The 13,419-nt window shown below is 36.0% G+C and overlaps 1 protein-coding gene across 2 annotated transcripts; it reads left to right on the top strand.

Annotated features, from left to right (window-relative positions):
- Positions 1-5,643: 5,643 nt before the first annotated feature.
- On the top strand, positions 5,644-12,821 carry LOC122281133 (COP1-interacting protein 7-like). 2 transcript variants are annotated; one of them, XM_043092413.1, is made up of 9 exons: positions 5,644-6,083; positions 6,177-6,353; positions 6,630-6,742; positions 7,291-7,337; positions 7,439-7,491; positions 7,598-7,750; positions 8,102-8,370; positions 9,027-10,816; positions 11,373-12,821. In XM_043092413.1, exons 1-9 carry the CDS (start codon positions 6,025-6,027, stop codon positions 12,429-12,431), a joined length of 3,720 nt encoding a protein of 1,239 aa, XP_042948347.1. In that variant the 5' UTR covers positions 5,644-6,024; the 3' UTR covers positions 12,432-12,821. The 2 variants fall into 2 exon arrangements, with proteins under 2 accessions (XP_042948347.1, XP_042948348.1); XM_043092414.1 differs by lacking the exons at positions 5,644-6,083; positions 6,177-6,353; positions 6,630-6,742 and having other exon boundaries at positions 7,303-7,337; positions 7,581-7,750.
- Positions 12,822-13,419: the final 598 nt, after the last annotated feature.

Genomic DNA, 13,419 nt, shown 5'->3' with positions numbered 1-13,419 from the left:
AAAACGTTTTCTTTGACTGTTTGAATACAAACGTTAGATCTAGTGAACACGAAGGATCGAAAAATACGTGGTGATCAGGGGTTAATCCGTTTTCATTGGGTCCTGAATTTGATTCGAACAACATGAAGAGACCAAATGTAATAATAAAATATGATTTCGGCGGAAAAAGCTGATCATTTCTTGGCTTCGCTCGCAAGAAAGCTAAGCCTTTTTTAATGTTTTACCTACAACGTGTATTATCACTGCTCCTTTCCCAAGACGTACAGGGAGATTGACCGAGACAACAACCGCAGCTCTCTCGCTGTGGGATTAATTTGATATATCATATGTGCGAAAAACATGCCCAGGGACCAAAGTTCCAAGCGAGGTCCATCCATGATGCCAAGCTCAGCACTTTTCTTTTCCAGATCTATTTTGATTTCCGTATCTTTACATGACTGTATAAAAGCCAGTACATAAGTCACCATCAACTTTCTAAAAACAGCATGCATGTTTCACATATCTCACACCATGCATGCTTGCACCAACCCCGTGCCGGTTCAATGAATGTTTAGACCATTAAGCAGTTGCTTAAGACCCCTCAAAGAGCAAGGTCCCAAAAATTATATATAAATAAATGCCTTAGTGCATTGTGGAAAAAAAAATTAAAATAAAGTTTTAAGATATATAGGATAATTAATGTTATATAAGTTTATTTATAATGATGATGGAACCCATGCCATGCGATATTGATGATTAAGAAAAGCCTACAATTCTTTCAGAATATAAATTAAATGATATATATTAAGTGATTATGTCATGTTAAAATCTAGCTAGCTAGCAGCCTCTTTGTTTTTAACTATCCTGACCATCACTTTGTATATATTAATTTGCATGCTTGATCCATGCATGAAAATCCAACGTTCAAAAAGGGGACAGAATTATATTGCGCCATGTCCTACGTACTCGTCATTTTTTGGTTTAATATAAATATTGGTTCCTCAAATCTGCGTCAAAAAATATTTAAACTGTTTGAGACTTTGAAACTTGATCACGTTGAAGGGTATTTGCCAAAAATATACGTTCATCTTCCTAGCTAGCTAGCTCGAAGGGGATTTCCTGTAGACTTTCCAAGCTTGTACCTCGAACGATCATCGATCCACCGGGGCGGAACCAAAAAATCTAGTTTGGGGGTTCAAAGTTTTTTTTTAAAAAAAAAAGAAAAAAAAAAAGTGAGGGGGCTAAAATTAAATATTATATAATAGTGATCTACCTTTATATAAAAGTGCCTTTTAAAATCTAATTTTTATTCAATTTTGAAAACATTTGGGACCGGGGGACAAATTCCACTATAGAATGGGCTGTTTTCGCAATCAAATTAGTTATAGAATGAATGAGAATAACAACCTTACCTTTGGCGCATGCATCTAATATTAATATAATATATTCTAATCAACCTAATTATATATAAATACTTAGCCAACAATTAGTCTAACAAAACCTAATCCTTGCACATGATAAGATGAAGCTTCCTGCGCGCAGGCTAGCTAGGCTTGATTAAAAATCTCAGAAATTCGGTCTTTTCAAATTAAGAAAAAGATGATCAAGGTGCATGGGGTAAACTTTCGGGTTTGCCACATGCAGCGTATGTACCAAACTTAACGTTTTCCCACCTTTTTTTCTCCTTAGTGGAAAATTGAGCCGAAGGCCCGAAAGTGCTGATCATTGGCCACGAAACATTAACGTACGTATATAGTCGTATCAATTTTCCCCGCATTCACACTCCTGAAATGGTCTCGCTTTGATTTTGGGCACGCTTTTCCCAAAGAATTCCATCAGGACTTGCTTTCTAGGAAAGTTAGGGCGTCAAATTAAAGTCGTTCCTATACATAGATACGGTATACCACCCATTATAACAACCTAGCTCTTAATTAATTAATGTTAAAATTATATATACTCTTCGTGATATATTATATAATTTGAAAACAGTAATTTTTAAAATATTTTCGATACGGTACATATATCATCATGTACAGTTAACACTAGCTCCTAATTGAAAAAAACCAACAGTTTTTTTGGGACTAAATAAAATATATATATATATATATATATGTATATGTATATGCTTCCGAAGTAATTGAGATAATTAAGTTTCTCCTTAATTACATATATGATTCATAGAATTGGCTAGGAAAGTACGTACATGATGATTTTCCATGAATAGATTTCGATCGAATACAATACTTAAGTGCATTTGCCTCGGCCTTCACGCATGGGAGGGAGCTGTGCTAGCTAGCTAGCGCGCTTCTAAGATGTGTGGGGGTCTTCAACCCATTTCGATATTCGACCTGAACGTCCAACTGCAAGTAGATTAGTTAATATTGAGAAGTAATGCTAGGTAGAAATTTTGATTAGATAAGTTTTGCATAAAATTTTTATAAAAAAAAAAAAAAAGATTTTAATAAAAGAAAACTAATTTTTTTATTTTTATATATTTTTTGTAATGAAATCTATTTTTTAACAATAAGACTCCACGAAGCTTGTTTGTTTGTTTAAAATTCGTATAAATCATTGCTATGGAGTCCATTTTCTCAAAAAGATCGTCAGTACGTACAGAGTGCGATTTTCAAAATTGGATTAATGTTGCTTTAATTAATTCTCTGATCGATCAGCCTCTGACTAACTCATGCGTATAATTATATTAGCACGTTCTATCTCAACCCGGTGAATGCTTAATTTGTTCTGCACGTTCGAAAAGAAACCTGTGTGGAAGAAGAAGAAGAAGATCATTACGTACCGTGCGAGTGAAGCAGCCAGCCCATGACAAAACCCGGCCGGGTTACCTTGAAGGCTTGAAAATCGAACGATCTCAAGTCGAACGAATATATATATATATATATATATATATATCTCCACGGATAGCCGAACGATCTCTAGCTAGCCTAGTGAATTCTACGTACAGATCAAATACCATCGAATTAATCATAAAGGTTATTAATTTTCTTTTAGTGGAGCTAAAATCCATATATAGTTCTGAGATTTTTCTCTATACAGTACTAAAAGGAGAAAAAGAAAAGAAAAAGAAAAGGCTTTTACTACGATTTTAACTCCTACTCATAACTATTAATGTTTATTGATGATCATGATATAGCAACTTTTCTGTTCATATTTTTTTTTGGTGCATTTATATTATAGCAGTTAATGTCGAAGCATAACCTACAAGTCCCATGTAAATCCTAAGATATTCCGAAACCAGCTTATAATATGATATATATTGTTACATCCAAATCCTAAAGAAAAATTCCACTTAACAGTTCTACACTATACGTACATGATTTTCTAAGGAAAAAAGAATAAAGACTCACGTCAATAAGTGTAGGGTGCATGTAAGGTTACTGATTAGAATAACTCTTCAAACCAACATGACATAGTACATTATTGTTTAGAATTAAACTTGATCCAAAATTACTCAAAATCAGATGCAATACTTTTTTAATCGATTGATTAGAGGTGGTTGCATGCAGAACATGATGCCAAATCGTGATCCACATGATTCGGGAGATATTTTAAGTACTCAACCAATATAGTTGGATGAAGAATCCAATTATTCGGATCTGCTACATGAGTACTAGTCATTCTCCACAGGGACAGCTAGATCAAGTACTGCCTTGGGGGTGGTGGTGGTTAAAATTTCATATCATCAATGCTTTAATTGTGATGTAGAAGATGAAATAGCTAGCTAGGCATATGGACCCGGTCGTAATGTCTCTGTTGAAATGCATGGGTGTTTGGTCCGTATCATCAAAGACAAAAGTGTCATAATATATCCAGCTCAGGCCGTCAGCCAACTTCTTGTTAATTGTTTCCTATATAGCAGGACTTGCAATTATATCCAGTACCCACATAATTATCTGTAATAAGCTCATGATCCATATTATTTTTCTTGACCTGAAAATAGGAGGTTTTCCTATCTGATTTTGGGAAGCTTTTGCACCCTTCAATGAGCAATCCATCATTTTGTGCATGCACATCCTTACTAATGTTCCTTTTCTTGTGCTCACTTGCAACAACAGTACTACTACAGCAATCGACAGCATGTTATTATATATATACATGTGTGTGTGTGTGTGTGGAGGTTTTGCTAATTATTGAAGCGACAATTGGCCGTCTCCATCCTTGAGACCCTTTAAAGAATCCAAGTCCAATAATATTGTAGTAGTGTTAATATAGAGAGAAATGTAGAGGTCTCGTTAAGGAATAGTACTAGTGTAGTTTAAGACAGCATTTTAATTGCTAACCATATTACAACTAGTCTTGTTGTTAATATCTATGATCTGTCATACTCAACTTTCCAGGCTTGAGTGGAGCCCTAAATATGGAAGAAATGAGCATTTCATTTTATTTTTTTTTTTAACTTCTTTCTTGTCAATGTGTATCTGTCATACTAACCTTTCTGGACTTTTTTGATCCCGAGGACGCTGAACTTTGCAGGTGGCCGTAGTTATGGGACTCTGAATAATCATCCGTTGTGCTGCTTTTGACAGTTCACATTGAATCATTCGAAAGACAGAAAGCAAATTCTTAAGGATTGTCTCATATGTCTTGGATGGATTAATTTGTAACTAACCAAGTACACGTTTTAGGAGTGGGGTTTGGTTGCAAATTAAAAGCAACCATCAATGCCTTTAAAGTGGGTTGAGTCCCTCTAATGATTGTTTGCATGTTTCTAGGTTATTTGTTTTGGCATAATTAAGCAGCTATGATTATCCTATCATTTTAGATAAATGATTTGTATAATATTTAAATAGATAAATCAAGCATGTATAAAAAAATATTCTTTCTTAAAAAAATATAAAAAAACTATTATTTATTAATAAGATCTACTTTTTTATAAATAGTTTGTATGAAATTTATCTATTAAAAATTTATATATAGTATTATTCATTATTTTATAAATGCGAATCCCATTATGTTGCAAAAGCATTATGCGCTATTGGAAAATCCCACAGAATCACTCTTTTTCAATTGATGAATTAGACACATGTTTACTATTGATCATTGAGTCGGGAAATTCAAAATTGCTTAAAAATAAGATTAATATACTCTCTAGCAATGTTGCAGGAGTTCATATCTTAATACATCTTTCCGTTTCTTCTTCTTAATTTGTTTGTGGTTTATTTCCATATTCTAATATCACATGATTAAATGTGAAATAAAATGAATTCGATTTAAATTGTGACATGATAGAAATTTTTGTTGTACAAATATATTTTATAAAGAAAATTATAAATTAATATAGTTAGACAGAGTCGGCGAATTAAATTAAATCACATAAGTTTATAATTTTTTGTAAGAAAATCTGTTCATAGATATCATAGTTATCGTGAGATAAATATACTGCTCATCTATGGATTTCACAAGTTTTGGACAACCAAAAAGAATCCTTTTTGTGGTTGGCTGACCGCTGACAGGCACGGCTATTATTCCTTGGCCACTCATTCACTCTTCTACTGTGATAGTGATGGCGAAGCCAACAGGGAAAGAGAGAGAAAAAGGTGTCTGCTTTCTGCTCTCTTGGATAACAAGCTTACACATAATAGAGTAGAGAGAGAGAGAGAAACAAACTGACATCTCAACCACACCCAATGCTACACGGTGCACAACCCATCTCCCTGATCGTCGTATTCTTCTTCTATAATTATTTTTCCTTTTCAGATAGAGAGAGAACTTAACTCTGCCAGTGTGTGCAGTAGATAGAGAGCAAGAGATGGATAGATGCGCTGGCGGCATGTTTAAGTGGGACCCTAATCCAACACAAAACATTAAACAATCCTCGTCTTTGTTCCTTGTTTCGTCGGTCCTTGGCTCAGTCCCATGTGCTCCGCTTCTGCTTCTTGGTGGCACTCCATTTGTCTGTCTCTAGTATTCCATGTGCGACACTGGAAGAACATAGTAAACCGGCAGAAAGTTTCCACGGACCAATTTATTGTACGAACTGAGATTATGACCCTTTGAAACACACACTCTCTCTCTCTCTCTCACTCAATGGACTCCACAACTCTTCTTGACCATGTTCTTTTCCAACTTACTCCAACCAGAACCAGGTATTCTTCTTATTCTTCCAGTTGTCTATATCCATCTACTCTGACTGAATTGAATTTTTAAAATTTTTGTCCTTTGGTTTCCATTTGTTGAAGATGTGACTTGGTGATTTTCGCCGGCGGTCTGGGCGAGAATTTGGCGTCGGGGCTTCTGGAACCCTTTATTTCGCACCTTAAGTGCGCCAAAGATCAGATTTTGAGAGGTGGGTATTCGATCACTCTGCGTCCGGCGGGCACACGTGCCCCCTGGTTCACCAAAGCCACTCTGCAAAGGTAAATATTCACGCAGGTCTATGCGTGTGACCTCCTCAGTTTGAAAATGTACATGTTTGATTAGTGTTCCTTAGTTCAATGACGTCGTTTTTTGATTGGATTGATAAACTTGATGAGAATCCGGCCATTTATGCAAAAAGATTCTTGCGGAATTCAATTTGTAATTTATTGAAGAAACTAATGGAGTTGAAAATAATTTTAAGCATTTTGGTTGCTTTGGAAGTGTTCCAGCATTCTGTGCTAATTATCTTAGTTTGCTTTATTTGTATGAAACAGGTTTGTGAGATTTGTTAGCACACCAGAAGTTCTTGAGAGATTTGTGACTATAGAGAGAGAGATTGTGCAGATTGAGAATTCAATTCAATCATGTGACTCGATAGAGGCAGATGGTATGATTAGATATACTCATGTATATTATGCCCCTTGTAATAATTCTCCTAAGATCTTTATGTCGAGCAAATCATTTGCATTCCCAAATTGTTAAGCTTCAATTTAGTTTGGTTTTGGTTAATGCCTTTGTTCTGTTGTATTTTCACCAATTATTTGGAAGCAACTTCGATGCTTGGTATATTTTCTGAGTATATCAATGTATAATTTGTGGCTATACGCTTTATTTTATTTTATTTATTTATTTGGGTGGGGGTGAGGGGGGTTGGTTGGGTTTGGAAAACTCACCAATAACCATCATAGATTTCTCTTTTCTTTTTTTTTCTTTTTTTTTTTCTTTTTTTTTCTTTTTTATGACCTTTAGGCATTGTATAGTTTTAGATAACAGAAGTAAAATTTGATTGGGATTCAGAAGGTTAAAATTTGCAATTTAATCTGACAGAAAAATATAAAACCTGAAAATGAGAGATGGAAATTAGATTATTTTTCTTCCAATTTGTAGATCGATGCACTGTGTGACTGAATTTTCCTACTACCTTGGAATTGACAGGAAATGGATCAGCTACTGATGGGAAGAAATCAAATGCCACTTCTGATGTATGTCATCATTTTTAAGTTCTTGTAAAATAAACTGTTTAGGGATGTTTCCTTTGAAGTTCTCACGAAGTATTGACCTTTTATTTTGATGGTCATCTTAGTCAAGGGGTGAATCCAATGGAAAAGGCAGTGGTGTAGCTGAAGAAAACTCCAAGTAATTTTTCTGGTTTTCTATTGGTCACCTGTAATTATTATATGCACCTAGTTACCATACATGTATACTCTCATGCATTCATTGTTCAGCTGTTGGTAATGAACAGGATTCATCTTCAGCGTGTTCTGGAAACCCGGAAGGCAGTTCTCCGTAAAGAGCAAGCAATGGCTTATGCCCGTGCTTTAGTTACTGGATATGAGCTCGATTATATAGAAGATCTCATTTCCTTTGCTGATGCTTTTGGAGCTTCACGTTTAAGGTATGAGGGAAAGAGTAGATCTACAAATAGTTGTAGTTATGAACTACAATGGGTACATCAGTTTGTTATTTTATCTTTACCATTTCTATGGTCACACTTCTGTTTTACTAGGCTAGTTGGTTTTGTTCATTGTTATTTATTATGCACTGAAAGAGTGTAGATATTTTTTTTTTTATCAGCATTCAAATGAGTCTTTTCAATTTGAGGACCATACTGTGTTAAGATTCTTCCCTGATTGAGGAATCCCACCTACTTTCTCAGTCTTCAACTTGTTTCAGAATTCCTTTTTAAAATATTGGTGAACTGTTTAAAATATTGGTGAGGGAAAATAATGTGTCTGGTTTCATTTAGGGAAGCATGCATAAATTTTATCGATCTATGCAAGAAAAAGAATGAAGATAGGCTTTGGGTAGATGAAATTGCGGCAATGCAGGCAAGCTCTCAGCCCGAATTGCCATACTTGGGAACATCTGGGATCATACTTGCTGGTGAAGATCACGACGATAGTTTTATGATAAATGTTCACCCAAATAGCCTCTCAGGTGGGAAACAGAACGGCTCTGTAGATGCATCAGTGTCCAATTCAACTGCAATTCATGGAAGTTTGGATATTAGCCAAGGTATGGTTGCAATTGTCATTACAGCGAAAAACCTCTTTTTACTTGTAACACAATCCATAAAAGCTTCTTGACTAGTTTACATGTACATGGAAGGTGTATTGATTATGGTAATCTGCAGATTTTGTAGTGACTCTCAAATTTAATAATTTCGAGCTGTACAAGACATAAGGCTTTTGTATTATGTTTTAATTTTTTTAATTAATTAACAATTAAAATTTTCTTGTTTGCCTATTACTATCATATATGGACGTGTGCCTGTTATAAGTTAATTACCATATGTAACTAGACAGGCTACTTAAAAAAAAGACTGTACATGCTAAATATAATAAAAAAGCAAGTTGCAAACTGTGTTTTAATCCAAACTAGTTTAGCTTATGGTGACATGAGGTTTTGCACAAAAAAAAAAAAAAAAGAGAAAAAAAGTACATTCTAGCCTGATGCACGGCAAAACTTTGATTTTCCTAGACCAACAATTCTTCGTGTATTCTTACACAGTAGAGTTATGCAATTTCATTTTCATATAAATCATCTTTACCCTGGCTCTACTTGTACAGAAAAACTGTTTTGTCTGCAGCTTATGTTTAATTTGCTAGTTATGAAGACTTGGTTTTCCCTATAGTGGATAATTGGTACATCCTTGACTCTGAAATGTGCAGATACTAGCTTGCCGGCATCCACTCAAATACCATCAACAAATGGTAGGGCACAAGTGCCACCAATGTCATGGCCGAACCAGTTTCCTCAGTACATGCCCAATTTTCAAGGTCCAGTATTCCAACAAATGCCCCCATATCCAGGCTATGTTTTCCCTGGCATGCAGCCTGCATCTTCCTACTATCCAGGGCCTATGCAATGGCCTTCAAATGTGGAAGACACTGGTCTTGCTCTGGATCGGGAGCTGGATAATCGTCGGAATCATAAATCATCTTATAGAAATAAAAAGAAACTTTCATATGGTAAAGTTTTGGAAACTTCAGATCAAGATGGATCCACGGAACCTAGTGACTCCGGTTCTGAGAATGAATCAGAGGATGAGCATTTGGAGCAAGGCAAGAAAAGCTCTTCAAAAGAGCAGCCACGTAAAAAGAAGCACGGGAAGAAGTCATCAAGAAAGGTTGTTATCCGCAATATCAATTACATAACCTCTAAGAGGGATACAGAGAAGGACACTATCTCTGAGGGTAACTCATCTGATGAGGATTCATTCATTGATGGGGATTCACTCAAACAGCAAGTAGAGGAAGCAGTTGAATCATTGGAGAGAAGACAAAAATCAACCTCACATCGTCGTAAGAAACAACAGGGGGTCAAGCATCCTGGCATTGTGGATGGTTCAAATGATGGTACTGATCAGGAAATTAAGAATGGAGTTTCAAATGATTCTGAGGGAAAAAAGAGAAATGACCACTGGGATGCTTTCCAGAATCTTCTTATGCGAGATGAGTCAAGTTATGTTGCTACAGAGGCTAACACAGTAGAGGTTCAGGAGGAATATTTTATGACTAAAAACTCTGAAGAGGGAAGGGCCTCTAACCTGGAAAAGGAAAAAGTTACAAAGCATCAAACAGTACCAAGTGATTCCTTTGTTGTAACAGTGAGGAATACAGGTATGAATGGAAAAACTCCCTTTCGGGAATTTGAAGTTGAGGAAAGTGTGCACCCAACTATTAGGAAGGCAGATACTACAGCTGAAGAATTTTTGTTTTCACAGCGAATTGATGAATCAGGGGATCATTCCCATGCCATTCTATCTGATTGTGCTACTGAATTTTCCATAACCAAACGTCAAAATGAAGGAGACTGGTTCATAAGCAGCCAGCCAGATAAATCGTCAAATCGGGATGAAGGCAAAGATTTCCACGTGTTTGGCAGCATTTACAATTCACTGGTAGCTGTTGATGGTTCTTGTGCTGAAAAAAACAAAAAAGATGTTTTAGCTGATGACTCTTTCATGGTTCAAGCTCGATCAGTAGATAATGAATCTGATTCACAATTAAGGACTGACATAAGCATGGTTCCAGAGATTGTTGGAGCTACTCGATATGAAAATGGGACACCTGAGATCTCAAACAATAAGCCTGAAGCCATTGCCACTCATGAGCCAGATGACCTTTACATGGTGCTTGATCGTGATGCAAGAGTAGAGCACAGTATGGCATCTTGGACTCCGGAAATGGATTATGAAAATAACATTTTATCTGTTGCAGCCAATAAAAGGCAATCTGACAGTGAAACAGCTGGCTGTGTTGATGATAAGCTGCCTCCTAATAGTAAGGATACAAAAGGTAAACATGGTGGGACACCTGTGGGCAAAGTTTCAAATAAAGAAGCAAGGTCAACACTTTTAAATGGATCCGTTGGGAAAAGCAAACTTGGCACCATATTGAGGAGCAACAAACCATCTTTTGGAAGCCAAACATCAACTACGAAGAGCAAATTTGAGAAGGTATTTAACAAACATTTAGGGTCCAATTGGATCCATGATTGAATGAGAGAAATAATGAAAAAAAAAATTGTGATTTCCTTTATAATAAGTTTTCAGCTTTATTTAAACCCCACCCCCACCCCCGCGTGCTTGAAAAAAAAAAGGGCATTTCCTTTCCTTTCATCTTTCTTTCTTTCTGGGAAGCAGGGTGTGAGGAGCATATAAATGTCTTAATTTAGATTGTTTATAACGTTTAACGTGGAATTAGGCACAAGTCCATTGCGTTTTTCTTATCATTTTGAATAATATAATTTCATTGCCAAAAATTTGTTTAAGCTTGGAGATTTCTTTATAAAATGTATGAAATAATTTTCATGTTTTTCCTTCCTCTCTTCAAGTCATTCTGGTGATGACTGGATTAGATGTTCCCACAACAACACGAATGTGTTCATTAAATGCCTGAGAATGTTTCATTTTATGGGGATTTTGAAGTCTCTTAAATTCCATTATTATTTAATTTATTTCTCTGCTTATTTATACCGATTTTATTCACTCTTTTCTGTCCCTAATCTGACAGGAAGATGAGAAAAGAAAGAGAATGGAGGAGTTACTGCTTAAACGCCAGCAGAGAATTGCTGAAAGAAGTGCTTCTAGCGGACTTAATACAGCAACAACTAAAAGGACAGGTGCAGTAAATAGAACCGACACTACTTCCATAAAGATCGAGAAGCCTAAAACTCAGACCCCAATCCAAGAGACCAAGAAACTACAAAAGCCAGTTCTTAGGAGTTCCACCATAGACCGCCTTGCAACTGCACGGATACCTAAGGTCTCCCCAACTCAATCAAAATCCGTGAAGCCCAAAAAATCAACCTTGAAGCCAACTGGGGCAGGTGCAAGCACCTTGCCAAAGAAGACTGCCGGTGCTGAGAATAAGAAACCTAGTCCAAACGAAGTCAAGCCTTCAGATGAGATAATGGTCCCTAAGAATTCAAATCAGACACTTTCTTTGGACTCTGATATCCAAGTAAAGGATTGCTTGAATTCAACTGCAGGTTTGCCAGTGAAGTCATTAGCTGCACTAATAACCCAAGCTACTGGTGCCCTTGATCTGAAAGATATCAAGGACCTGCACAGTACATCTTCAACTGAAAACAATGCGGATGATAAGATTTCGCATAGGGATACCTTGGATGATGGAAACTATAGTGGGAACTCTGTAAATGTGGTCTCATCTGTGCCTACAGATCATATTCCGCATTTGGTTCCGCTAGAAGGTAACGTTGTTGGGTTATCTAATGCATCTTCTGTTCATGCTGAAGAAAAAACACTTTCTGAAGGCTCCTGCGACCATATTCCTGAAATTGCTATACATCCTATGCCAGTTTCGCCTAACAAAGGTCCGATTGCTTCTGCTGAGAATATTGAAGCAAATGGACCAACAAATGAAAATATTTTATTCTCGCCAGAAATTTCTGAGATAGAAATTTTGACTCCACCGCCAAGTAATGGAGCAGTCTCAAGGACAGTCCATTCCAGGAAGAAATGGGACAGCGATGAGAACTCAACTAAACCTGCCAAAGGGTTTAGAAGGCTTCTTTTGTTTGGAAGGAAAAAGGCTGAAACTCACTTGTGAATTGATCCTGTGGTAATTGGTTGAGCTTTGTGCTAGCAGCTTATGTGTTCATACCATTCCATGATGCCTCTGCTTTAGATTATTGGTTATTCAGAAGCAAGGGCTAACTTGCAATCGATAGATTGATGGCTGATATGTGCATTACAGCTGTAGAGTGGAGATATTAAGAGCTCTCAACATAATAAGGCTTTAGGTTTGGCTGCCATGCGACTATTTGGAATGTTATGTATCTGAATTTGGAGAGTGTAAACAAGTGATCTCATAATTTGGTAATCCTTATGAATTTGCTTGGACGGATAGATATATATACACGTTTTTGTTTGGGTGGGTTCTGTGTTCTAATTTTGAAAGTTTGTTGATATGTAATGCAAAAAGCCCTGTAATGATTCATGGTTGGCATTCTGTAATACTCCATTAATAATTTTTTTGTTCTCCGTTAATAATTATTTGGTGGGAGAATCTCTCATATTTCTATTTTGGATATGTACTTATCCAAAAGATTTTGTCAATCTAGACATAATTGGGTTAGGATGGATTCAAAACATTATATGACAAACATAGATGATGAGAAAGACACTGCACTTTTATGATGAAATAATTGTCATTACATGTTCCATATATTAATCATTATCAAAGTAAACTATCGCAATTTCTTCAATGCCAAAATAAGGGACACAGTTTGAAACATGTTTTTCAAAGGCTAATACATTCGACAACTCTCTTTCAGTGGAAACATTCTTTTGTTCACCTTGTAGTATATCTTTATAATATCTATCGGATTTCACCATATAAAATTATCTGTTTTAAGTTTTATTGTTAAGAACTTAAGATAAATAAATAAATTGTGATATGACACAATATTAATGATATATATTATGAAAGATGTTAATTACAAATTTCTTGTAGAGAGAGACTAGAAAACAAAGCCCAAGCAAGAAGATAGTGCTAGGGGTGTAAGTTGGTCAGTCCGGATCAAAAAAACCTACCA

This window comes from Carya illinoinensis, chromosome 11, assembly GCF_018687715.1.
Source record: "Carya illinoinensis cultivar Pawnee chromosome 11, C.illinoinensisPawnee_v1, whole genome shotgun sequence".
NCBI classification, from domain to species: domain Eukaryota; kingdom Viridiplantae; phylum Streptophyta; class Magnoliopsida; order Fagales; family Juglandaceae; genus Carya; species Carya illinoinensis.
Note: the sequence above shows the minus strand (reverse complement) of the source record. Positions and strands in the feature narration are given on the sequence as shown.

Coding starts and splice junctions, on each gene's coding strand:
- LOC122281133 (XM_043092413.1), top strand. CDS start 6,025: ATGGACTCCACAACTCTTCTTGACCATGTTCTTTTCCAACTTACTCCA. Junction 6,354..6,629: donor ACCAAAGCCACTCTGCAAAG/GTAAATATTCAC, acceptor TGTATGAAACAG/GTTTGTGAGATTTGTTAGCA. Junction 7,492..7,597: donor GTAGCTGAAGAAAACTCCAA/GTAATTTTTCTG, acceptor GGTAATGAACAG/GATTCATCTTCAGCGTGTTC.